The sequence below is a fragment of the Zeus faber genome (genome assembly GCF_960531495.2).
Source record: "Zeus faber genome assembly, chromosome: 10".
NCBI classification, from domain to species: Eukaryota; Metazoa; Chordata; class Actinopteri; order Zeiformes; family Zeidae; genus Zeus; species Zeus faber.
The window spans coordinates 19,690,304-19,717,262 of record NC_137199.1 but is presented as its reverse complement, the minus strand read 5'-3'; the positions used below and the strand labels follow the sequence as shown (position 1 = coordinate 19,717,262).

Genomic DNA, 26,959 nt, shown 5'->3' with positions numbered 1-26,959 from the left:
GTGCAAAAATAGCCAAATGCACCAAAATATACAGAATATTACAGAAAGCGATTTTAGCCACAGAATAAGTTAGGCTAAAGGCAATAGTTGCAGCTAAGTGTCAGTATGGTTGCTAGTGTTGCTATGGGTATAAAATATACTGTAAATATAAATCAATATACTGCAAGCGAGGAATACATATCAATACAATAATACGGGCATGGATAACAATGAATCAGATGTATGTTTAACTTATTACTATGCTATAACGATATTATTACTAAATTAGTAATTAGTAAAGTATTGCATATAAATGTACTCGTCATTGAAACTGCCATTATGTGGTGTAGCATATAACCTGGGTGCTAATGGGTATTAATTTATTAATGACGATTAATTTATATAATGATCTGCCGTAGACATTCCTCCATCCATCTATCCACCCATCTAGCCATCCATCCATCCATCCATCCAGCCATTCATCCATCCGCGCCTCCATCCATCCATCCATCCATCCAACCATCCATCCATCCGTCTCCCTTCACCGACGGCCGCTTCTCCTCCTCGTCGCAGGAGGATCATTCTGTCTTAAGCACTGCTGTATTCTCTGGCTGCCTCTCTTTATCTCTTTATTCCACTGCGATTTACCACTGAACCCCCACCCACACCCACCCACCAAACACAGTTTTTCCTCTCAGGCGGTCACCCTATCCTTTCCTTCTCCACCAGCGATGATGATGCACTGCCGCACCGCCGGCACATGTCTGCCTCTTAGCTGACGGTTCGTCTCCCGAGCTATAAGTAATATGAAGATTTGCTTGTTCTCCCACGTTTCCACATTATTATTATTATTATTATTATTATTATTATTATTATTAATAATAATAACAAACAAAATAATAATAATAATAATAATAATAACAGCAATAACAACAAAAATTATAATAGTTTTTGTTGTTGTTGTTATTATTATTATTATTATCATTATTATTATTATTATTATTATTATTATTATTATTATTGGGGCCAGTCGTCCTTAAAAAAATGATCACCAACCAATTTTCTCACCAAGTGAACTGGTTTTCCCAAAACGCGTGACCATGGCATGTGAAAGCTATGGAGCGGATCTAACAACTGCAGGAGATAGAGGTTTAGAGATAAAGAGGGAGAGTGGCGGGTGGGAACAGACGTTGGGTGAGAGAAAATAACTAGTCTGTGTGTGTGTGTGTGTGTGTGTGTGTGTGTGTGTGTGTAAGTGTGTGCAGTGGGCCTGGGGTCAATGGGCAGAACTGGTGTGTTTGTGTGTGCGTGCGTGTGTGCGTGCGTGTGTGTGCGTGCGTGTGCGTGCGTGTGCGTGCGTGCGTGTGTGTGCGTGTCTGTGCGCGTGTGCGCGTGCATGTGTGCGTATTGGAGAGATGCGGGCACAAGCCGTCGGTCCGGATAACAAGTCTTTTTCAGATTCTCACAGGGGGGGGGAATCGAACAGTTGTTCTCGACTCCAAAAGGTGAAACGGCTTCCGTCCGCCTGGGATTTGGAAACGACGGCCGTGCCTCCCGCTCGTCACACTGTCGTCCCCGTCCGTGTTTTCCGGGAGCCGGTTTCTCATGGAACTAGATGCTGCGTGCGCTCGGCTGGGCTGATTCCTCTCTGGGCCAGAGAGGGTAATGCTCTGGAACGTGGGAGGTCTGATTGGTGGACGGTCTTCCTGAGATGATGCCGATTTTTTTTGGCCGGGCTCCCGGCGGGCCAGTGTCAGTTTTAATGCTAAACTTTACAAAAAACAAATAAAATAAATAAATACAATGGCAAACCCCCCACCGCCCCTCCCCACCGCCCCCGTGAACATGACTTCGCAAAGTAGTCACGACTAATTAATCAGGGGGTAATGCCCTTGCCCAAAGCTCATTTTTTCATCTCCTTGTTTAACGATGAACATCAAGAACACAAGTCGACCGTCATTTCGTTTGGTAAACGCGATCGTAGTAATCATCTCCGTGCTGGCATTGGATTTAAACGATGCCAAAGCTCTCCTTGTTTCATTTTTATTTTTATTTTTTTTACGATTGCCGCCTTTCTTTCAGATTCGTGTAAATATAGCCGTATGAATGCCGGGCTCGGTGTTCCTGCCAGTCTGCCGCGTTGATCACATTTCCAGCCCAGGTCTTTGAAGCCGACGGGATGCAGACAGCGGGTTTGACGGGGAAACGAAGCCCTGAGGCATTGGGATTGATGCGGGCACGGCGCCATGCGAGCAGCAGGAATGCAAATCCTCTCGACCAGGCAGGCCCCCCCCCCCCCCCCTTTTTTTTTTTTTTTTTCTCCGCCTTTTTTTCGGATTGTTTATCTCCTTCGCCTATATTTATACCCACACCAATTCTGACTGCGTTGGATGTACACATTTCGCTTCCCTTGCATTGTTCCCTTGTGCGCGTTTGACGGAAATCACGCGTGGGGCAAGTGGGCTGCAAGTATGCTCGCTTTGTATTACACGTGTGATAAATATATACACAGGTTCACTCAGTTGGAAAGCCCCCAAAGTGGAATTTGTAATTTATTTATAGGGACGGTTCCGACTGGAGTGTTATCCAGTTTGGTGGCCGCTCGCGACACACCGGGGACTTGACGGAGGCCTCCGGTTTGCCAGCTTTGCATGTTTGACGATTTTATGGGGCCACAAGGCTCGATGGTTACGGGGCCCGACGGAGCCGAAGCAGCCGAGGGCCTCCGCTCAGCTGTGCTCACTCCCCTCCCCCCCGTTCACCAATCAGCACTCGGGGCACGGGCGGGATTGGCCTCCAGTCCACTCACCCAATGTCGTGTTTAATGAAAGAATAGCAACTCAAGATGTCGCCAGGCGTGACGCGACCCCGACGTAGCGTCCAGGGCTGGAAAGGAAAGGCGAAACAAAAAAAACCACACCAAACAACCCGCGGATTTTCTTTGAACTCGGTCTGTTTCGCATTACGGCCACGGTCAGGTTTTAGGTGCGGCGAGCGCGGGGGGAACCGGCCGAGTCGGCTAATTGAACCGAGGGAGAGGTCGGTGTTTGAGGTCAGTCGTTCCAGCGCACCGTGGCAATCCACTCAGCGATACATTAAGCGCTGACCTCATCGCCTTTGATGATAAGAGCGCGGGGAGGATTCCGCCAGAGAGAGAGAGAGAGAGAGAGAGAGAGAGAGAGAGAGGTAGAGAGAGAGAGACTGCAGCGTGCCCCGTCTCGTGCACACGGCGATGCGGACGCATGATGTCAGCGTGCAATCCAACCCCCGCACAACGACAAAAGCACTGCGAGCGTCGCGAGCAAAACATTCCGACAGGTTTTGCCCGCTGAGCCGACCGCGGGAGCCAGAGCAGGTGCCTTTTTTTTTTTTTTTTTTTTTTTTTTTTGGAACGTTTTCATCTCGGAAGATTTGAGGGAAGATGCGCGTCGCTATGGCAACGCCAGTCGCCTTTTGACTCGCGAGTCGGTGGAGCACAGAAGAAGGATCCGAAAAAAAGTTAGTGGGAAGACTGAGCGGTGTGTGTGAGTTTGGGTGCAGTTTTTCGCTTTTATTTCGATAGTGTTATTTCACGACCTCTGGGTAAAAGGTTTAGAAAACCTGACAAAACATAACTGAACATATCATAACATGACATAACGTAACAGAACATATCATAACATGACATAACATAACATTACAAAACTAAGCGATAGGAGCAGCCAGCCAGTCATTGCCAAAAAACCCCCGACAGGGTGATCGGGGTTCTGCGTTATTCGAAGATAATGACCGGCTGGCTGTACATATAACTTTACTGTCTGCACGATGCCATAACAATAATTACAAGACAAGACACAATAAACCACAGTGCAATGATAAAAAAAAAAAAAAAAACGACACTAAACGCAACAACAACAACAACGACAACAAGCTGGTGAGTAACAAGACCGGGCTGGAGTTTGGAGTCCACCGATGCGGAGTTATTCCATATTCCAGCTTCCGGGCGGAGTCGTCTGGCGTAACGTCACAGTTTCCGCGCCGCTCCTCGCCTCACGCTGCATGAAGCATGTGCTTATGATTTCTCTGAACCAGGGGGGATGAACCGGGTTCAGGGAACTGTATCCGGTCCAAAGCGCCCGGGGGTCATTACAGCACGAGGTAGCTGTGTGTTTCCACCGAGGTAGAGGGATCACCCCCGCCCCCCAGCGCCCCGAGATTGACGGCGTGCGTCCGCTTTAAAATCCACTCGCATCATACCTGCCACTCAACTTTGTTATCACAGCTGTTGACTAATGGAGAAAAAAGATCTATTTTTTTTTTTCCGTCTCTTCTCAGGGAGTCGCTCGCAGTTATGTCAACACTGGAGTGAATTAAAGGTCTCACAATGGAAGGTGGAGGAATTAGAGAACAAACACTAAAAATACATTTAAGGCGTATTCCGACATTTTTCCCCTTAATTTGAAACGCTTTTATATTATTCATAATATTATTTTGGGTCGGGGGCGGCAGCAGAGCTTTTATACCTCCTTATTTATACATATATCCAATCTATAGAATGACATGTTGTCGTCACGCAATACATCAGATTGAAAAAGGTTTTTGGTGCAAATGTCTTTTTTCCACTGACGCAGATTTGATTCAATTGCTTCCCATATGTCTTTGCTATCTATCCTCATATCTGCCAGAGCATTTTTAATATGATTTAAAGTCCTCCGCCCCCCCGGCCCCACCGCCGCCCACCCACCCCCGGAGAGACACTGTAACAATGTCAGATCCCATTTTGTGTGAGTCATTTTTGCTGAGGAAATCCAGTGTCACCCCGCCGTCAGCCGGGTCCCGAGGCAGACAGGAACTTATTTGGATGTAATCAAACATTGAAATCACCCATATCCTGTAAGGCCGCGTCGCAATGATCCCCCCCCCCCCCCCCCGCCCCCCCCACCCTCCCTCCGCCCTCAAGGGACGAATAAGGACCTCCTGGTGAAAGTTTCACCACTGACTTCGGCGATAAACTGGACATCACGGTTTCTCAGAAAGTATGGAGGGGTTGACTTTGCCACTCGTCTGCAAATCTCTCTTTTGTGATCGTGACGCTTATGGGGAGAAAAATTGGAAGTCAACGGAGATCACTGCTGACACACTCCAAATCCATGCCCTTTAGATGCTCTTAAATGACATTTAAAAAAAAAAGAAGAAGAAAAAAAAAAAAAAAAGACAATATGACAATTTTATTTATGCACGTTGTCATGGCGATGTGAACTCTGAGTCTTTTGCCTTGTGTGAAAAGTTAACGGGAGGTAATGGGAAGGACTGAGTATCATTAATGTGTAGTTTTATATCATAGCCTATAGCTCGATCCCAGGCTCCTCCTGGTAGCATGCTGTAGTGTCCTTGAGCAAGACACTTAACCCCTAATTGCTCCTGATGTCTGCGTCCATCGGTGTTTGAACAATTGTAAGTCGCTTCGGATAAAAGCGTCTGCTAAATGCAATGTAATATAATAGGCAGCCAGCCTGTCATTATTGCAAAATTATCCCTGAATGGGTGATCATGGTAAGGGGTTATTTTGTGATAATGAAGAAGAAAAATCTTTATTCGTCACATGACACACCGCACTACAACACAAAAATATATATCGACAGGATTTTATAACTAGGCCTATTTTTGAACTAATATGCCCATTTTAAGAGCTTCCATTACGGAAAAAAGTCCAAATACGTCAACGTAGAAAACGGTTCACTCTACAAAAAAGCATTGCCGTACATATGACTAATCTTATCGTTATTAATGACATTTTAAAAAAAGAATCACCATTTATTTGCTTTAGGGACGAGGAAGACAGAGGCTTGGAGTCGTCTAGGTGACAAGAATACACCCTGCTCATTCTCATTCCCGCCACCCCTCCAGATCAACCGCCGAATCCCGTGCGGATAGAGCAGGACAATGCGGAGCTGTGGGAGACTATTTATAAAAGTATCACATTTCTTTACTCCGTCGGGATTAACTGAGACCACGCCCCTCGACTTAAAATAGCGTTAGAAGGTAGCGTACAATGCACAGAACCATGAGACACGGTCTCCATCCGTCGTCAGCTGCCCCGTGGTCAGCCCTCCCTCTCCAGACCATGGTGATAAAAGACGGCCTGTATCTGCTCCTCCATGGGTTCTTTGACTGCCTTCCTGATTAATATGGTATGTTTCCAGAAACACCTTTCTTCTCGCTCTCTGGAAAGTCATTATCTGATGGAGTGCAGGGACATCTTATTTTTTAGCGAGGATGATAGATGAATTCCACTAGAATTGGAACATTCCTCTGGCAAGTCAGGGCATTAAATTCACGAGCATCAACCAAAACATCAATTTTGTACTTCTGCAATAAATGAAAAATACCCAATGGCCACGTGATCTTTGCTAAAATTGGCTTGAATGTTTTGATTTCTGATGAATCAGAATCTGTTTATTCCACCTAGCACATTTAAAAGTAAAGAAAAAAAGCCAGAAAAAAACATACAGACAGAGCCAAAGAACACAGAAGAGAAAGTGCCATGATTGTGTCATGGGTGCTGTCTGGTGAAACCAAATGCAAGGCACAATGGAGCTTCAGGAGTAGGTGCAAGGGATCAAGGGTTTATTCCAGCGAGACAAGCGCGCGGGGGGGGGGTTACACAGCGGGCTGGAAAGGTCTGGCAGGCAGGAAGGGACCGCAGAACTGACAGGCAGGCAGGCAGGCAGGCAAGCAGACGCGGAAAGGTCAGGCAAGCAGATCAGGGTAGGTTGGGCAGGGCAGGGCGGGGCGGGGCCATCTGGTGACGTGGTACATTCGCCGTAGTCATATTAACCCAGTGGATACAACGACCATCTGACAAGGACTGAGTGAGCGGGGAACAGGTTAGATACAGCACAGGTGGAGTGACGGAGGAAGGTGAAGACAGCTGGCTTGATGGCTGAATGGGGTCACGTTTGCAGTGGCAGGACCGGAGTGGCAGATAGAGGGAGCCAGAGAAAGAGAGGGAGCAGAAGAGGGCAAGGGGCTGAGAGAGAGCGATAACCAAGAACAGAGTAAAAATTACAGGGCAAAACATATATAACATATATATATATATATATATATATATATACAGAATATACAAAGTGGGGTTCTATGCACTGGATAAATTATTGGTATGAACAACTCCACCCAATTACTCGTATGCACCATATGATGTGGGTTTTATGAACTCATTTTTTTTACGTCAGGCTACAAAACACCTTATGAAACCTCATTAAATTACCTTGATGATGTGATATTCTCAATTGCTTGTTTCGGGGGAAAAATAGCAGCATAAAATAAAAATGAAAGAAGGTTGAAATTCCGCACCGTTTCGCAATGGTGAGCAACTTCAATATTCTACTTCAAACAAATTAGAAATGTGATATGGTAAGCTGGCAAAAGTTACAATTTCAGGGCTGCAAGGTAACTTTGTTTTTGAAGTCAAAGCGGCTTATTAGTTCTAACTGTGAATCACTAGACATAATAACACAATAACATGTCTGTCTGTCTGTCTGACATCATGCATCTGTATCGCTGTGTGCACGAGACAGTCCATGCTGCAGTCTCTCTCTCGCTCTCTCTCTCTCTCTCTCTCTCTATATATATATATATATATATATACACACACACATATATATATATATATATATGTGTATAACAAGTCTCTGGATCAGGCTCAGGATCAACATTTGTTGTTTGTTCACGACCTAAATATAATTTAACATTTAAACTATTCTTATTTTATTCACAAAACAATCTGTGTGGTGATCCCTCAACGGCTTTGTGCACAGTTTGAATTGACGTGGAAAGACTGAGTGTAGGAAGTGACAATCTGATAAGACCCGCTTTGATTTAATTTGACCCGGCCAACAACTGCGTTTGATTTAATTTCAACTTTGTGATATGAGGTCATGGTCGTGACAGCCAAACACCTCAGCTGGAAATTGTGTTTCAAAATAAAAGCGCAGCATCAGCCATTTGGCACACTTTTAAAGAATACACACGTTTTTTTCTTTTAATATACACCCTGCGGTCCACTAGTTATGGACTGGTGATCCAGTTCTGGACCTGGACCCACGAGATGAGAACCACTGCTGTAAATGATGCTGGTCAGGGTGTTCGCTAACTGACCACATAGCGTCATGAAACACATTTTATGATGTATTGGCATCTCGCATTAAAAGGGTGCAGCAGTGAAATACTCTCTTGAGCTCTTATCCTGTGTTATTATAGAACTGGCGAAGAATACTGAGGGTTAAAAAAAAAATCCCTACTTTTTCCCCTTTAAATGATCTGGTAAAAGGGTGATCATTTTATGCAGCATGTTTTATGGGTCTGTTCTTTGACAACCTCAAACCTTTCATCTTTTGTGCACTTTTGTGGAAATAAAGCAAATAACCACTGATAAACCACTGATGGACAACAACACAATCATCCATATCTTTGTCTTTTTGTACAGTTTAAACTATGTTAAATGCCCTCTAGCACAGTATGCCACGCTGGCAACGTGACAAAGGGGCAACCAGACCGCACAAGAAAGTTGACAATGGCCCAAATGTGTTTGCCAGAGGCAACTGGGCAGCTGTTAATTTCGAGCCCTGGCTATTCTCTGTTTCCACAGGGAACATCTTTGTGGTGAGCCTCTCGGTAGCAGACCTGGTGGTGGCCGTGTACCCCTACCCTCTGGTCCTGACGGCCATCTTCCACAATGACTGGACCATGGGCGACTTGCACTGCCAGGCCAGCGGCTTCATCATGGGCCTCAGCGTCATCGGCTCCATCTTCAACATCACTGCCATCGCCATCAATCGCTACTGCTACATCTGCCACAGCCTCCACTACGACCGGCTGTACAGCCTGCGGAAGACCTGCTGCTACCTGGGCCTCACCTGGCTGCTCACTGCCATCGCCACCGTGCCCAACTTCTTTGTGGGCTCGCTGCAGTACGACCCGCGCATCTACTCCTGCACCTTTGCCCAGACAGTAAGCTCGTACTACACCATCTCGGTGGTGATCATTCACTTTCTCATCCCGCTGCTCGTGGTGTCCTACTGCTACATGAGGATATGGGTGCTGGTCATTCAGGTCAAACAACGCGTGAAGCCCGAGCAAAGGGCCAAAGTGAAGCCAAGCGATGTGAGGAACTTCCTCACCATGTTCATGGTGTTTGTTTTGTTTGCCGTGTGCTGGGCTCCCCTGAACCTCATCGGCCTGGCGGTGGCCATCAATCCCGCCGGGGTGGCGCCCAATATACCCGAGTGGCTCTTCGTCACAAGCTACTTCATGGCTTATTTCAACAGCTGCCTCAACGCTGTCATATACGGACTCCTGAACCAGAACTTCCGCAAGGAGTACAAAACGATCCTCCTCGCCCTGTGCATCCCTCGATTGTTTCTCATGGAGACCTCCAGGTGCGCCACGGAAGGCCTGAAGAGTAAGCCTTCACCGGCCATCACAAACAATAACATGGCTGAGATGAATGTCTGAAGGCTCTTTAGGGAGTGGGAATATTTTCACTGGAGCCTCATTGTGGATTTTGTGTCACGATTCACCGAGTGCCTTCCTGTGAGAAGAGTGTGTGTCTTCACCAAGCTAGCACCGGACACACCGCTGAACAATATACTGTACCTTCTGTAAGCCCTCAAACCATCAGCTCAAGGGCACCGTTATCACTTTCACATCCAACTGCATAGGGACAGCACACTCTCACAATTATATAAAGCGAGGAATATACGAGAAATATGCAGAAAACCAGGTCAGTGCTGGCCATTTGTCAGGGTCTTTGAATTTAACTCCAGTTAAAACACTTTCAAGCCACACTGAATGACCCACTTCATATTTGCACAAGAAAGTATATGAGTAAGTTAATAACTATAGCCAAGCAAATAAATGTGTTTTTGTTTTTTTTTTGCTTGATGGTGTTTTAGTACTGTTGTGTGCTATAATGGATTCAGACTATGGTGTTCAAACTCTGAAAAGGATCCGGTTTTTAGTCTCTGTTTTTACACCGCAACATGTGACAGAATCGTGAATGAAAAACGCAATGCAATTTCCTGTAACCAAGGACAGGACTATTTTTATTACGTGAAGGTGAGGTTTAATTGCAGTTAACAGCGCAATGTTTCCAGTAGCAAAGGCGCTGAATGATTGGCTAATGTGTATATGCCTTTGATTCCTTCTAAATGATAAGGTCTTTTTTTAATTTTATTTTTTTCACTTTGATTGTGCTTTCCCCCCTTAGGCGTCGTCCTTACAAGCAACTTCTTTTTTGTACAAACACACTGAAAAGATTGTGGGAGCTAAACTGGGGCTTGAAAGTGATAAAAAATAAACATTCGACAAAGCTCTGTGTGATGAGGAAAGCGAATGACCTGGTTTTTTTTTTCTGTCCGAAAAACATCCTTCGGTTTCGGGCGCGACGAAAAATCATCGGTGCGTTTTTTCTGTACCATTTATTTGGTTTATCAGTCGATACATCAGACTAAACTCCAAACCTTCCCCCGAGGATGGGCTTTTCGGGATTGAAACGATTAAGAATGATAAGCAGCAAAGTGAAATAAAAAAATAAAGTTGGAGCCTGATTCTAAACAAAAGCAGCTTTCTTGCTTATCGGACGCTGCGGGGACATGATATGCATCAGGAGTCATAGATGTAATTCTGTGACAGTACGAGTGTGCCTGAGCGCATGTCACCGGAGTGGAGATGAGCTTTGACAGCCTCCCAACCAAAACGCCCGTCCGGCAAACACGCCACAAGCGGTCCGGCTCTCAGGCAGCCTGCGAGACGTCGCCGTGACACATCCCCGCTCGCAGGCGCTGCCAGTGCAGCCCGGAAAGAGCCTCCTTACATCCTTTATGTCTCGTTCAAGCACTTAATGCATTTATTTTATTTCCAGCCGTGTTTCATCGGCTTTTCCCTCTGTATTAGCTCTTTGTTTCTCCAGATGCTGGTATATTTAGATTGGCTCCCTGATGTCTGGATACAAATTCTCTCTTCAAATCCAAAGTCTGAGACGCTCAATTGGAGATTGCGGATGACACACAACCACCCCTCAGCCCAAAACAGTGTTCTAGTCATATGAGGCGGCATTCCCGGATCCCTTAGGTTTGCAAATCCTGGGGGGTGGGGGCGGGGGGGGGGTCTACAGATGCCATTTAAGTGGAGTACAGTCAAAATGTCACCAAACGGTTTGAATCCACATGCGATCCTTACTACTCGCTGACAGCCCTGACCTGGAAAAGCAGCGGCCCACGTGCCAACGCAGGCTGGACCACAGACGAGTGGCTAAACGTGCTCCGGGGAGGGTGACAGTGGAGGCGCTGCGACACCAAAGAGTCACAAAAGCAATAGCAGGGTCACCGCTCTATCTCTGCCGCCCACCACCAGCCCGTAATTCCTATCCCATACAGCGCTCCCATTTCTCAACGCCTCCATTATTCCCGTCCCCCTTCAAGGTGACCGCCACCTCTGGAGATCAATCTCCAAGGTGTCTGGGGATGTGATGAACATGAACTTTTACATGCAAGTAACGAGAGAAAGAGCTTTATTTGGGGCTAGAATGGTAACGCATGGTTAAGTAATAAAAGCACTTCAAATGCATTCACCATATTGGTAAAAGAGTAATGTGGTGGGTGAGGTGGCAGGTTTCTGTATTATTACACCAGTGACACCAGAGCTCACAGAGCGGTTTGAGCCATAAATCAAAAATATGAAGTCTGCAGGATGAATACCTGAAGTGACAATTATTTTGTTTGCCTCTTTGTCATGAGGACTGTCGTTTAATATAAGGTCAGTCACTCGTGGAAACATCTGTCTTGCCGTTGCACACAAGGACAGGATGATCTATCTTCGCCAGCCTCGCCCGCAGAAACCTTCCAGGCCCATAACCCATGACCCTATTTTGCAGATTTTTTTTTTTTGCACATAAATACGTGGTTTTACTCGCAAAGAAGTCCAAGTCCAATTAGCAGCGAATAAAGTGCAGCCAACCGGTCGGTATCACTGATCACATTTTGTATCACTCCGAAGGGGCTTATTTTGCACGTTAATTAATGACCGTCTGGCACATTATCCCGCTTATTACAGCTACTTATTAAATAAAATAACACTCTGAGATGGAATATTGAATTGAAATGATTACTATCTAGTATTTCAAGAGCTTCTGCTCGGAAAAAATAGTCCTGCACAGTGTCCTACATATGACCTGTGAAAACCTATTTACTGTTGGTAATGTCAAATTGTCCAATTTGACGAGACTACATCATCATTTGTAGACATTATTACCTATTCACTATTCAGAAATAAATGACCACTGATTGCCGCTATTGACCAATCAGAATGAAATATTCCACAACCCTGTCCCGAGACGCCTTCCAATCGACCCCTTCCCCAGAAAGCCTTTAGAAGTTGGTTCATATAATAGATTTCTCGAAAAATATTATCAGCGATAAATTAGAATTGTAAATGGAAAATGACATTGATTCATGGTCCTCGGTTCAGTGCCGGAGGTCTGATAGCAGGGCTTTGTGAAAAGACTCTGTCGTCTGGCATGGTGACGGCAAAAAAAAAGTCCAAGTAATAAGTCTGAGTGGAAAGTAGGCCTCCGCGCATAGTATTGATTAGATGATTATGCCTTTCTACCCTGAGCCACCTTCAACAAGTAGAGAGCCAGACTGAAAATAAGGCTGCAGGGGAACAGGGTACTCACTGGCAGGGGGGGTTTATTTTCTTATCATCTCCAAGTTCTAGGAACAGGTCGGCTCAACCACAATGCAAAGCGGGCGGTCTGCGCCGTAATGGATTTGTGCATTGACTCACGGAGAGGCTGCGTTCTCATGCATAAGATGCGTTTCTACATGTCCCACTGGGTCAGGGGTCAGCACACCACCAACACCAGGAGAGGAGCAGACGAAAGAGCGGAAGTCATATTTATTTTCGAACGAGGGAATGGTATACAGTGAAGGGGATTATCTACGATTTCCCTATTTGTTTTGCGATTTCTGCCTGGCGGATCGTTCCCATGCCCCCAGTTTGTTGACAGCAATCTCGGGTGCGAGAGGTTCCGCCGTGCCAAGAGCCGGACCTGTCGGACCCACATGCGCCGGCGCCGGACCCGGCCCTCGAAGATCCCGGCGCCACGACCGTTTGCGGTGTCGTTGCGCAGGCAATCCGGAAAGGACTTCACACCACGCTTCTCCTCAATAATTATCGAGACGTGTAGATGGCTGAATTACAATCATCTGTCTCATGTGCCGTATTTACAGTACCGGGGACGTGCAGAATGTCCTCAGAATAGACGGGGGAGGCATGGGAAACACTCAAGAGGTCACTACACATGAGAATGGACGCTCCGATATTGAACCTGCGAGCGGACGACCTCTTGACTCCATCGTCAAAACGAGATGGGCCAGTTTTTATTAAGAACGTCTAGAAAGTCAACACGACATATTTTGAACTTCTATTTTCTATTTTTTTTTTGCAGACAGTTATATTTGGGTTTCTGATCCCCAGACGAGCGCACATGTGCACATGTGTTCACACCCGCCGCCACCTTCGGTTCACTCAGAGTTGATGTTTCCTTCCCGACCAAAGCCCCATTTTATTAAATATCTAATTGGATTTAATGATGAGCTCGATTCAGGACAGAAGGAGTAGAGATAGTTTTGAAGATTATTGAAGGCAAATTACTTGTGGGCAAATTCAAAATAGCTTATACAGTATTTGACTGATACTTTAGATTTATTATAATTCACCCCCAAAATTATTTATGAAATCATGTGACAAACCCAAAGACCTAAATTCCAAGTGAAATGCTCGTAAGTGGACAGAAATAATTATTTATTACGCCACTGAATATATTTTTTACTAGTTTGGGCCGGTCCCTCTGGAGTGTTTTCTTTTTTTTTTTTTCCATGTCAAATGGGTTTGGAGACCTGCTGTGCATGGAACCAGTCAGAACAAAGCCAACTGGAGCAGAAAGTGCCACTCCTCAATTCTCAGTCAGGAAGACTTCAACCGGCAGAAACGCAGCCAGCGCCCCAAGGAACAGAAATTTCAGACTTGGCACAAAATGGACTGAATGGATCTGCGTTACATCAGCAATTAAAACAAAAATAGCCTTCGGCGTTCCATTATTCAACGATGCAGCGGTGCCTTCATGTACAAAGGGCAAACGGATGGATAGTCCTGCGTAGTAGCCCACAGTGGAGAAAGTGATGAGCAAATCAAAAACACCCAAAAAATACAATTGTCTTCTCTTAGCGTCTTCAGTCAACTTTTCAGGATACAAATATATGGAACAAAATGAATTACAATATCTTTAAAATGTGCTGTTTCTGTTCCAAAATGTAGTTGTATAGGGTCAGTAGCCTACAGTGATGCTGCCACCATTATCTGGAACAAGAATTAAAAGAAATGCTCTAAAGGACATATTGTACACTGTATGTTGGGAATGGGAAGTGTTGTAGCCATACGTAAGTCTGAAATATGTATAAATATATACAGCAACGAACCTCCCCAACAACCAAGTGTGCAACTGGGGAACAGATTGGCTCCACTGTTGCAGGACCCTGGCTCTCCGTCCCACAAGCTGGATAACTCTCATCTTCACACAGCGAAGACTGAGAGCAACTCAGAAAGTACAAGGCTACAGGGAAAGCCAACGACTGGGCCCCGAAACCCTGACTGTGGGTGACCTCGCTGTTAAAGATGTAAGAAGCATGTACGGAACACCGAAATACTCTGCTTTCCCACGGGTATGGTCTCTGACGCGACAGAAACAATCCTGCATATCGGGGCTACACGTCCCGCGGTGACAAGCACTTTCGCACACACCGGTGCTGGTGTGATGTGAATGGTGCTGAGAAACAACAATCTGAACTACTGCACTTTACCGGAGCGCATTGTTGCCAGATTCAGCTTTTTTCCGGGAGAGCGCCGACATCTTTCAAGGCAGATGGACGTTGCCTTCGCAAATCAGGAGTAAAACTTTTTTTTTTCATCTCGAACCTATTTTATTTCCTTCATCGCCCGTCTGTTCCCTGTGCAGCTGCTAAGGACAAGAGACGAGAAGGAATCAAAACACGAAGGAGACATAACACAATGCGGCAGAAGCCTTGACAGAGAGCCACCTCGGCCCCCGCCCGAGGAGAGCTTCGAGCATGAGAGTGATCAGAGCAAAGAGGAAGAGGAAGAGGAGTCTCCGCCCCAGTCACCAACAACCGTCTTCACCCAACCCCATCCAAGTCACCCGCCTCTCCAGTCCCCCCCCCCCCCCCCCCGGCCCCGCCCCCGCCCCCGGTCAGTGAACTTGGAGCTTCGAGCATGAGAGTGATCAGAGCAAAGAGGAAGAGGAAGAGGAGTCTCCGCCCCAGTCACCAACAACCGTCTTAACCCAAGCCCATCCAAGTCACGCGCCTCTCCAGTCCCCCCCCGCCCCGCGACGCCGCCAGAGTCTCCCCAGCCTGATAAAAGCGAAAGCACGTCCAGGTATTTGTGTGCAAAACACAGCGAGCTCCAACAGATCTCTGCTGGGTCCAGGCTGCAAGGCTGTGTGTGACTGCAGCTTCCTCAGTTCCTAGAATTAGAAAAAGAATGGTGTTCTCTGCTAAGATACAGGACGCAACCAACCCATTCTGCGAATTGGTCAAATTGAGCATCCATTCCTCGTCAGCCTGTCCCAAAAGATTGGGCCGGTAATGCTTTTAACACACTGACTCATGTTTTACTAAACCGTAGGTCTTTGGCAGGAAGAACATTTTTTTTTATCAATTATTTTATTATCTAGGAAAGCTCAATCGTGATGTGTTTTTAACTGAAACTTGGTTAGACCGAAATAACAGCACAGTTGATTTTATAGAGACAATCCCCATTTATGAGTGAAGCCAGAGTGCATAAGAAAGGAGAATAAGAAAATTGAATTCCTCCTTTCGAGCTATGTTCCTAAATAGTCTCAGGCAACCTAAATACTGTGCAACCTTTTTTGAGGACCATGATGTACTGCGGGGTCTATGAACTGTATTGACTTTGACTGTGTAGTTATATTGTTGGTGATTTTAACATGCATGTTGACAACCCCCAGGACAAAGGGACTAAAGAACTGCGTTGTGTTCTCCATAACTATGGACCGGCTGAGCATGTGACGGAGCCCACATGCAACAAGGACTTACAGTTTTTTCCTCAACTCTGACACTGGTAAGTTAGACGGAATTACCATAGTCCGTAACTCATGCACCAATCCCCTGAACTAATTCCTCTAAAATGCAACAACATTTCTTGCTTTACACTCAGATTGCAGTTGTAAACCACACTTTTTTTTTTTTTTTTTTCGGAAACACTACACACAGTTCGCTACGCATGAATAAAATCTCTTGTGATCACAGAGAACACACTGCCATTCAAAACGCTCAACTTTAATGTCCTACAATCCACTGACTCTGCACATGGGCAAACACATGTTGCACAATTGTTCGGCGATCAATCAGAGCTATTACTGTAGCAAAAAGGCCACGGGGCGAGCTCTTCTGTTTCGGAGCGATGGATGCCAACGCGGGAGGGAGAGGTGGAGCGAGAGGAGTGAGAGGAAGAGGATGAGGACTAGAAAGAGGAAGAGCAAGACCAGGGAGAGCCATCATCTCCGATGAAATCCAGGCCACTTTGCTTGACGTGTGATGTGGTCAACCATGGTCCAACAACGAGGGAGGCTGGGCAGAGAGTACAACCACACTTGAGCAGGTTCACAGTAGCCTCCCTCGTCCAGACTTTCTCAAATGAGAATGGGAAATCTACTCTCATTACAGTGTTCTATTACTGCATATTTATACAGTATTCAATTATTACTGTATACAGTACATGTTTCTATTATGTGTCTGTATGTAGAATGCTTAACACATCCAACTTTGTGTTTGTTGGGGTGTATACAGTATTTTAGGAAAAAATAAAAACATTTTTGTTTTTATAACAGAATATTTGTGTGTTTTATATTTGAGTATAAATCATTGTACAAAGATATTTTACAACAGACTACTGTAAATAGTAAGTATAATACTGAACATGCAAAAGCAATTAGTCTCCTGATAAGACATTCATAGTAGTGTTTTCTATTCATAATAGTTTTTTCAAGTCATAGTAGTGTTTTGTATTGATAGTAGTGCTTTCTATTCATAGTCGTGCTTTCTATTCATAGTAGTGTTTTCCATTTATACTGAAGTAGTGTTTTCCATTCGTAGTACTGTTTTCTATTCATAGGAGTGTTTTAAGTAATAGTACTGTTTTCATTCATAATAGTGTTTTACATTCTTAGTAGTGTTTTCTATTCATTCTGTAGTAGTGTTTTCCATTCATACTGTCGTAGTGTTTTCCATTCATATTACTGTTTTCTATTCTATTTTTTATTTATATTCTATCCATTCAGTAGTGATTTTAGGTAATGGTACTGTTTTCCATTCATAGTAGTGTTTTACATTCCAAGTAGTGTTTTCTATTCATAGTAGAGTTTTCTATACATAGTAGTGTTTTCCAATCATAGTGTAGTAGTGTTTTCATTTCATAGTAGTGTTTTCTATTCATAGTAGTGTTTTCTATTCATAGTAGTGTTTTCCATTCATAGTAGTATTTTCCATTCATAGTAGCGTTTCTATTCATAGTAGTGTTTTCTATCTAAAGTAGTGTCTTCCATTCATAATAGTGTTTTCTATTCATAGTAGTGTTTTCTATTCATAGTAGTGTTTTCCAGTCACAGTACTATTTTTCATTCATAGTAGTGTTTTCTATTCATAGTTGTGTTTTCCATTCATAGTATTGTTTCCCAGTCATAGTAGTGTTTTCCATTCATAGTTGTGTTTTTCATTCATAGTAGTGTTTTCTATTCATAGCAGTGTTTTCCATTCATAGTAGTGTTTTCTATTCAAAGTAGTGTTTTCCAGTCAGTACTATTTTTCATTCATACTATTGTTTTCTATTGATAGTTGTGTTTTCCATTCATAGTATTGTTTACCATTCAAAGTAGAGTTTTCTATTCATAGTAGTGTTTTCTATTCATAGTAGTGTTTTCCATTCATAGTAGTGTTTTCTATTCATAGTAGTGTTTTCCATTCATAGTAGTGTTTTCTATTCATAGTAGTGTTTTCCATATGTATGTGACAAATAATCTCTTAAACTTGAACTTGAACTTGAACGAGTGTTTTCCATTCATAGTAGTGTTTTCCATTCATAGTGGTGTTTTCCATTCATAATAGTGTTTCCCATTCATAGTAGAGTTTAGAGGTGTAACATTGAGGTCCCCCCCCACTGGGCACATGCTGCTATGTGTATGGGCACTTGGCACTCACGTCGGGTGGGGCGTCTGGTCGGCTGCGGTGGGGCAGTGGGGCGGGCCTCCCCCTTGTGGGGGGCGACTGTTGGCCTTTTGCTTCTGCGGCGCGGCTTCTCTGCGCGGGAGCCCCGGTCGCTGGGGGCAGCAGAGGGCCTGTATACCTGGAGGACGCATCAGTGGGGGGGGGGTCCTGCCGGCTCGCCCGTGGGGCGGGCGGCTCGGGCGGGGTGTCAGTCTGTCGCCGTGGGGCCATGATCCGGGCCCGCGGTCCGTGCCCTGCGCCCGTGCCCCGGGTTCTGTGCGGGCGGCTGCGTCTTGTGTCTGCACCCGGGGTTGGTTGCATGTGTGCGCCCCTGGGGTGCGGGTCTCCTCTTGCTCCCTAGGACTGGGTCATGCTCCTCGGGGCTGGGCGTGGGTGTTGCTCCACGGCCCTCTGGCTTCTCTGGGGGCCCTGGGGTCTGTATACAACATGTACTGTATACAGTAATAATGGAATACTGTATAAATATGCAGTAATAGAACACTGTAATGAGAGTAGATTTCTCATTCTCATTTGAGAAAGTCTGGACAAGGGAGGCTACTGTGAACCTGCTCAAGTGTGGTTGTACTCTCTGCCCAGCCTCCCTCGTTGTTGGACCATGGTTGACCACATCACACGTCAAGCGTTTGAGCAAGTCCTGCTGTCCAGGCGAACCGTGACGAGAAGGATCGAGGAAATTGCGGGGAATCTGGAGCTTCATCTGCAACGTGAAGTGGCAAGTTTTGACTTTTTCTTGGCTTTGGATGAGAGCTGTGATGTCCACGACACAGCCCAGCTACTTATATTTGTCCGTGGGATAATTGCTGGCAGCAATGCGGTCGGTGAAAGGGACGACGACAGGGAGCGATCTTTTTACGGAGGTAAATGCGTGCATGGACACCCTGGGATTGAAATGGGACAGACAGGCAGGTGTCACAACGGACGGTTGTCCAAATCTTACAGGGAAAAATGTCGGACTTTAGAAACGTATGCAAGATTAAGTGACTGAAATCGACGCAGATCATAAATTGGTATTTTTGCATTGTATTATACACCAACATGTGTTGTGCAAGTCGGTGCTAAAAGTTAACCATGTTATTGATGTTGTTACTAAAACAGTAAACTTCATCAGGACAACTTTTGGAGGAGCATGAGACTGAGCAAAGTGACATCGGCTACCACACAGCTGTCAGATGGCTCAGCCTGGGCAAAGTGCTAAAAAGAGTTTGGGACCTGAAAGCAGAGATTCGAGAGTTTTGTGAGAAGAAAGGCAAAGACATCCCAGGGCTCTCAGATGAGGACTGGATATCAGATTTTGCATTTGCTGTTGATGTGACTGCACTGATGAATGAACTGAACACCAAACTGCAAGGCAAGGGCCTTTTTGTTCATGAAATGCACAGCCTGGTGAAGGCGTTCATGAGAAAGATGCAGTTTCTTATCAAGCCAACTGGAGAGCAACACTCTCACTCACCTGCAAACCCTGAAAGAAGTCACACCATCAGCTGATCACTTCCGCAGGTACTCATCCATGTTAGGAGCATTGCACGGTGAGTTTTCAGGGCGATTTGAATATCTCAGAACAATCGGGGATGAAAAGCAGATGATTTCCTCTCCCTTTACCTGCAGTGTGGATAATGCACCCAGTGATGTTCAGCTGGAACTCATTGACCCGCAGTCTGATGCAGTACTGGCAGAGCACTTTAAGTCAGGATCTCTGCTGGATTTCTACTCTTCTCTTAAGGAGGAGAACTTTCCAAACATGAGGAGACATGCTCAGAAGATGTTGGTCCTCTTTGGCTCTACCTACATATGTGAACAAACATTTTCAATGATGAAGTTTACAAAATCCAGGTATAGATCCTCTCTCACTGATGATCGTCTGTCAGCTGTGCTTTGCATCTCCACCTCAGACATTCAACGCGACTTCGATGCACTCGTTAAAGCCCAGCAGAGACTAGATTTCTCTCACTGAACAAGAAAGAAGAACGTAAAAACACCAAATGAGGTGGTTAGACTACAAATGTAGGCATGTCAAGGCACCAACTCGCAGTGAACTGGGACACTTTCTTTGGACGCCTTTTTCTCAAAATCAGAGTTCAGTGATGTTCAGTGACAGTTTAATATGATGTGTCTTGCTTCATGTTTGGAGCACAAAGACAATATTGTGATGTCTTTAGAATGCTAAGAACCACTTTCCAACAGTATTTGAAACTCAAAATGTGTTTTGGAGGAAATGTGACTGAAAATGTTCACTAATATAAGTCACAAATGGTAAAAAAAAGTGTTCACATTGTGTTTACCATTGCTTTGGGAAATTTGATTGAATAAATGTCATTTTTTTAAGGGAACCTCACTTTTTCATTGCTTGATTATAACATATAGCCTACTCTTACCAGCTTGTCAAAACAATGCTATTTACTGCTTTTTATAAAAAAATAGAATTAATATTATGCATAATTGAGTTCAGCCTTTTGGCCTGGCCCTCCACAATATTTTCTGTTTCTCATGTGGCCCCATGGAAAAGATAATTGCCCACACCTGTTCTACACCAGTGCCAATGGACACACACACACACACACACACACACACACACACACACACACACACACACACACACACACACACACACACACACACACACACACACACACACACACACACACCTGCTTCAAGCACACCCCAGCACCCTCCTGGTTGCATTCCTCTCCTTTCCTCCCTCATTTACTGCCATATTTATGACAGGAAAAGGCCAGATGACCAGTTGTAGTTCCAGTTTTCCTGGACCTAATTCACTGTTTTTCAATACATGTTGTCATCCAATGTTCATGTTTTTGTGTAAATGTTGTTTGTTTCTATGTTTATTTGTCTCACCTGTGGTGATTCTCCCCGTCTTGGCTTAATGATCAGTTGTTTATAGACCCAAACATGATAAATAGCTCTCTAAAGAGGGGGGTTGATGGTGGTTCTCCATAACCAAAAACTGTGCTCTTGTCATTCTACAGGTCGTCCACAGGACAGAGTTATTGCAGGAGTTCTTGATGATTTAAGAATTAATAAAGAGTTGCATTGCAGGTTGAGAACTTGTCATTTCAACACAAAATGGCATTTTGAGAAGACATAGCATTGTTTCAGATGCAAAGTTTCATTTTGCAGGAAATTTGGAGAGTTTTGTCTTTTGTGTGTGTGTTTTTGGATTTGCGTGTAGAGTTCTGAGAATATGAGGTGTGTTTTCAGAATGTGTGTAAACAACTGAGAAAAACTACCAGGCAGGGCCGGCCCGAGGCATAAGCAGACCAGTCGTCAGGGAGACCGTGAACTCATAGCATGAGTCTTGGTGTCGATCCCGTGGGAGCCCCCGCCTGTCCAGAGCAATAAAGAACCCTCCTGTTGGTTTGACCGCTGGGGGTTTGGTTGCATTAGCATTAGCTGTATGCTAGCAGGCCGCGGAACCCCGACCTGGCCGGCGGAGGAGCCTGCAGGGGGCACTGGAGAGCGGGGAGTCCCGCAGCAAGTCAGCGGCGCTTTGAGGTGAGAAACTAGAGACGCAGCAGAACATTTAATCATAGAAGTTACTCCAATGTAAACTTTGATATATTATGACACAGTTAACGCAATTGGGCAAGGGTTGAGAGGGAAGTGGCTATTTTTTCACGATTTTCAAACCAAATTTTAAATACTTGCCAATTTTTCAATCATGCAATTATTCAAATTTGGCTGGGTGGTTATTAAGGCATTTTTCTGTGGTGTGACAAACACAATTTAATCTTCACTTTACAGGTGCTTGAAGTAAAATAATTAAAAAAGCTGTTTTTCAACACCTGAACAATTTCTTGGCACTACACAACTCTGTCTGCCTTTAAGTCAGGATTTTGACTACACCACAGCACTGAGACTGCTCTTGTTAAGGTCTTTAATGACATCCATCTAAACAGACGGTGGCAGAATTTCAGACTTATTCCTATCATGTTCCTGGATCTCAGCGCTGCGTTTGACACGGTCGACCACACAATGGGTGGGACTTTCTGGCTAAACTTTTTCACGTCAGTGCGTTATTTCGTTGAATCGCTCCCAAATTCACCTGATAACTTTCCCTGATTTTGGATTACGGATTTCGGATTGCGGCTCCCGCAGCGGGATCTCCGCCCATCGGGGCCGCCCTGCGACCACTGATTTGGACCTCCCGTTTGCGCCGCGTCCGGGAGGATGGTGCTCTCCTGGCTCGGCTGCTGCTACTGGCCCTCGGGACCCCTCTGCTGCTGGACTTCCATCCGTGCTCGTCGCCCTTCCTGGCTAAAACCCTCTGCTACCCGGGTGCCCGTGTCCAGAATATAGACTCCAAAATCCCACAGCTGCTGGATCAAAACCCGTCTGCCGCCGCTGTTTTCATTCAGAGCCAATGATCTCAGGAACAAACAATCGGCCTGTCTCCGGCCTGCTGCCTTGTCCCAGCTTTGGAGTCGTAAAATTCACGCGTGTCATTCAGCTACACACATGGCTCAAGGGATACTGCTGCTCCCTCAACGTACTGTTCATGGACAACTTTGGCACCTTCTTAAACCGTCCAAACGTCTTCAGACGTGACAGAGTACATCCAAACTTTCATGGATCACTCTCTTCACTACTGATGTTTGGTGAGTCCGATCCACTCTATTGACATAAAGGACTGTCACTCTGCTTTACAAATTCCCGTAATTACAAACCATAGACCCAAATCACGTAACTTCCCTGTAACATACAGGAATCTAAGCAATTTAATACCGGTTCGGACTTCAACAATCAGTCCTCCACAAAGCCATGCACCGAGAACAAAATGGCTTTATTAAATGTCAGGTTGCTAACTAATAAGTCATGAACTTATAAGTAACCATAACCTGGATTTCACTCTACTGACGGAGACCTGGCTGGAAAGAAATGACACAGAGAGGCAATGGAATAGCTGCTGTCTTCTCTGATTGTTATAGCTGCAAGGAAATCCCCCTCGGGGAATTCCGTCTTTTGAACACCTTGCTATATCTATAAACTGCAGTGCTCTGATTTTAATGATCGCTGTTTATCGGCCACCACAATATTAATGTGACTTTCTTGATGAATTCTCTGAGCTACTGTCCAGGATCTCCACTGATTATGATTGTGTAATTATCTCAGGTGATTTTAATATTCATGTTGACAATCAAACAGACCCAGATGCTCAACACTTCATGAGCCTATTAGAGGCATTTGACCTCACTCAGCAGGTTTCTGGACCCACCCACAATAAGGGGCATACTCTGGACTTAGTTATATCAAAGGACGTAATATCACTGTACCTAGTGTCATGGATGTTGCTATTTCAGATCACTGTTGCATATTTTTTGAACAATTAAAAAAATGATCATTAACAATAATACCATTTAAACCTTTAAGAGAATTGTAAATGAGTTACCTTTGTTCATGGCATCATCAACTGAGGATCCTGTGAACAACTTCAACTCAAAAATACTAAATATCATTGATAACATTGCACCTGTTAAAACTGAAAACATAGACAAACAAAAAGCACCCTGGAAAAAATGGAGCAGTTATTAGGCAGCTTAAGAGAGAGTGTTGCCAGGCAGAACGAAAGTGGAGAAAGACAAAACTTCAGGTTCATCAGGAAATATACAAGGATGGACTCAATCTGTACAAAAAAGAAATCAAACAGGCAAGATCAACTTCAGTCTTTCTTCTCTAAAATCATTAATGAAAATATCAACAATAGCAAAGTGCTCTTCTCCACTGTTGATCAACTTATTAATCCACCATCTACAACCCCACCAGAGATGCTCTCCACTGAAAAATGTGAAGAATTCACTACATTTTTCAGTAACAGAATTATAGCTATGAGACAGAATATTAGCGCCTCAACATCCAGAAATGAACCTACCCTCCAGTTCTCCAGTAAAATGTCTGCTGCCATGTCTCACTTCGTCCCTTTAAACATAAAAAACTGGACGATATTGTTGGTCAGCTCAGGTCCTCCACCTGCTCCCAGTGTTTCAGGTATCTTACAACTGTGACTGATTCTCTTGCTCGCTCTCTCCTGGAGGGTCTGCGGTGTCTCTCCACATAACACAAGATGCGAGAGTCCTCACGGAGTCCTTTCTCTGTGAAAGCAGGGAGTGAGTTTTGACCAGCTGGGATCAACTGTAGGTGCAGAGCTGCAACGGTGCAGAGCTGCAAAAGCATGTGTGCTTGCTCCAACCTCCCAGTCACCGTGTGACTGTAGGACAGCAGACAATGCATTCATCCCCACGGAAAAAGTTTGGACATACACAGGTGTGGAGAGACTTTGAGTAGGAATCTCTGTTCAACGTGGAGTCTCATCACAACCACTGGACCACCGGAAGGCATCTTGAACGGAGGTACTCGACACATCTTGGACTTCAGTAAGGAGACTCTTGTAAGGTTCTTGAAGCAGTCTGTGGCCAACTCTCTCCTTAACAAAAGGCACACAACTCAGGGCATACGCGACTATGTTCTGTGGGCCTGGCACGTACTTGATGTCAAAGTTGTAGCTTGCTAACTTGGCCACCCAGCGTTGCTCACAGCAGTCCAGCTTGGGCTTAGTCATGATGTGAGTCAACAGATTGTTGTCTGTCCAGTCAGTGAACTCATGCCCCTTCAACCAGTGACTGAACTTGTCAGAGATTGTCCACTTTAAGGCCAAGAATTCCAACGGATGAGCGGGGTAGTTTCTTTGAGCCTGAGAAGGGACTTGCAGGCAAATGCGATGGGTTTTGCTCTATCCTTACCCTCTTGGATCTGTGATAGAACAGCAGCAATACCATCAAGGAATGTGTCTGTTGCCAACATGAAGGGATGGGTGAAGTCGTGGTGAGCTAGAATTTCTGTTTCAACCAGCGATGTTCTCAACTCCTGAAAAGCCTGCTCCATAACAGGGGTTCCAGTCAGCAGCACTCAACTTTCTGCCTTGTGACCTTTGTTTAGCTGAGGTTTCTGCTTTCCTTTCCGCTTCTGGTCCGTCAGCAAAGAGAAGAGAGGTTTGGCGATGGCAGAAAAGCTGGGCACAAAGTGCTGATACTAATTGTTCATCCCCAGGAAAGATCTGATATGTTTCTATGAGGGAGTCATGCCATTTGCTTCCAAAAAGTCAGTCCTCCTCATCTTTGTGATGCCCTCAACCTTGCTGGGGTCGGTCGACACACCATTCTCGTCGATAATGTGCCCAAGGAACTTCACAGATTTCCGAAGGAAGAGGCACTTCTTGGGGACCACCAAAGGTGGGGGAGAATCAACGTCTTCTCTTCCATCTCATTCAGTACTTGGCGCAGCTTCTCATACTGACTGGGGGGCACACGTCTGTACAGTAGTCGGAATGGCCTGGTATCGGAAAGGTGAACGCAATGTACGAAGCCCCTCGCCTCTCCACAATCAAGATGATGGTGCGGAAAGATATCCTCATACCACACAATCAGGTCAGCCATCTTGCCTTTACACTGTTCAGAAACATCCCAAGAGTTCATGTCAAGCCCACTCAACCCAACTGACTCAAGCTTCTTGTGAGCAGAGAGCATGTCATCCTCAATGAGAGGACTCTCAGTGGGCACGGCTGCTTGACAGTTGATCATGCAGCTGATAACACATAGGTCAGGATATGTATGTTTTATATAGATGTTAATCTCTTTCTGTAGGCTATTAGTTCACAGTGTGAATGGGTCTTGTGGGGTCTATAGGGCACCCAATCGCCAGTCGTTTGTTGGAGAGATATGTTTTTTTCTTCATCTGCTTTGTCCTTTTGGGATACTTTTGGGGTTGGCTATCCTGTCATTAGGTGACCCTATTAAGTTTTGAAATGTAGTGTACTTGTGTGCCTAAGTTTGTGCCGTGAAGTTGCTGCTTACATATGGTGAAATTCAGGGGAAATGTGTGTAACAGAGTTAAAAATGTAATTTTTATTATGTATAAGTTTCGCCAGCGTAATGCAGTCTAAGATTGTAGTATTTCTAATGGAGCCTCTTTAGAGTTGTGGTGTGCTACAGGTCTGGTGTGTTTTGTCCATTGCGTGTTGCCGTACCTCTTTAGGGTCGCGTTTGCCATGAGACAGAGAGCCTGTAAAGTACCAACACTATGACATTCTATGAAGACATTTGTGTGTTGTCTTCTGTTTCCAGGCCATCTTTAAAATAAAATAAAAAGAAGATAAAAATCATGTCCTTGTCCGTTGGTTCTTCCCTGAATGACCACCATTACACTTGCCCCTTATGTCTGTGAGAGAAAATGTAGATGATCAATTCTTTGAATGGTGTCTCACGTGGTTTATATAGGACAATAGCCTTTTTTGTATGGTACATAGCTTTTAAAACACATTGCCTTGGGGTTTTTAATGAGTCTCTCAGATCTCATATTATGAGATCTGAGAGACTCATTAAAAACAGTGTCTCTTCATGTTATGAAGAGACACTTCTTTCAGATAATGCAATACTGGATTGTAAAAACCCGATCACATTCCATCTTCACTCAACCTTGTGTGAAAATAAGGGTAGCCCCAGGGGGCTTGACAGATCATTGTGTTTTGTTTTCTAGCACAGTAAAATTGTATCTGTCACAGGAGTGTGACTGTTAAATCACTGTATGAGAGAAACAGCCAGGGATATGACTGA

General features: G+C 44.9%; 1 protein-coding gene across 1 annotated transcript in view; it reads left to right on the top strand.

Moving 5' to 3' along the window:
• The window catches only part of mtnr1c (melatonin receptor 1C), a gene marked incomplete at both ends in the record, with an annotated part of 11,943 nt that extends 2,469 nt beyond the window's left edge, over nucleotides 1-9,474 (top strand). The window contains one exon of the mRNA XM_080008182.1: nucleotides 8,609-9,474. Within this exon, the coding sequence (XP_079864308.1) occupies nucleotides 8,609-9,474 (866 nt within the window). The remainder of the gene's footprint in view (nucleotides 1-8,608) is intronic.
• Nucleotides 9,475-26,959: the final 17,485 nt, after the last annotated feature.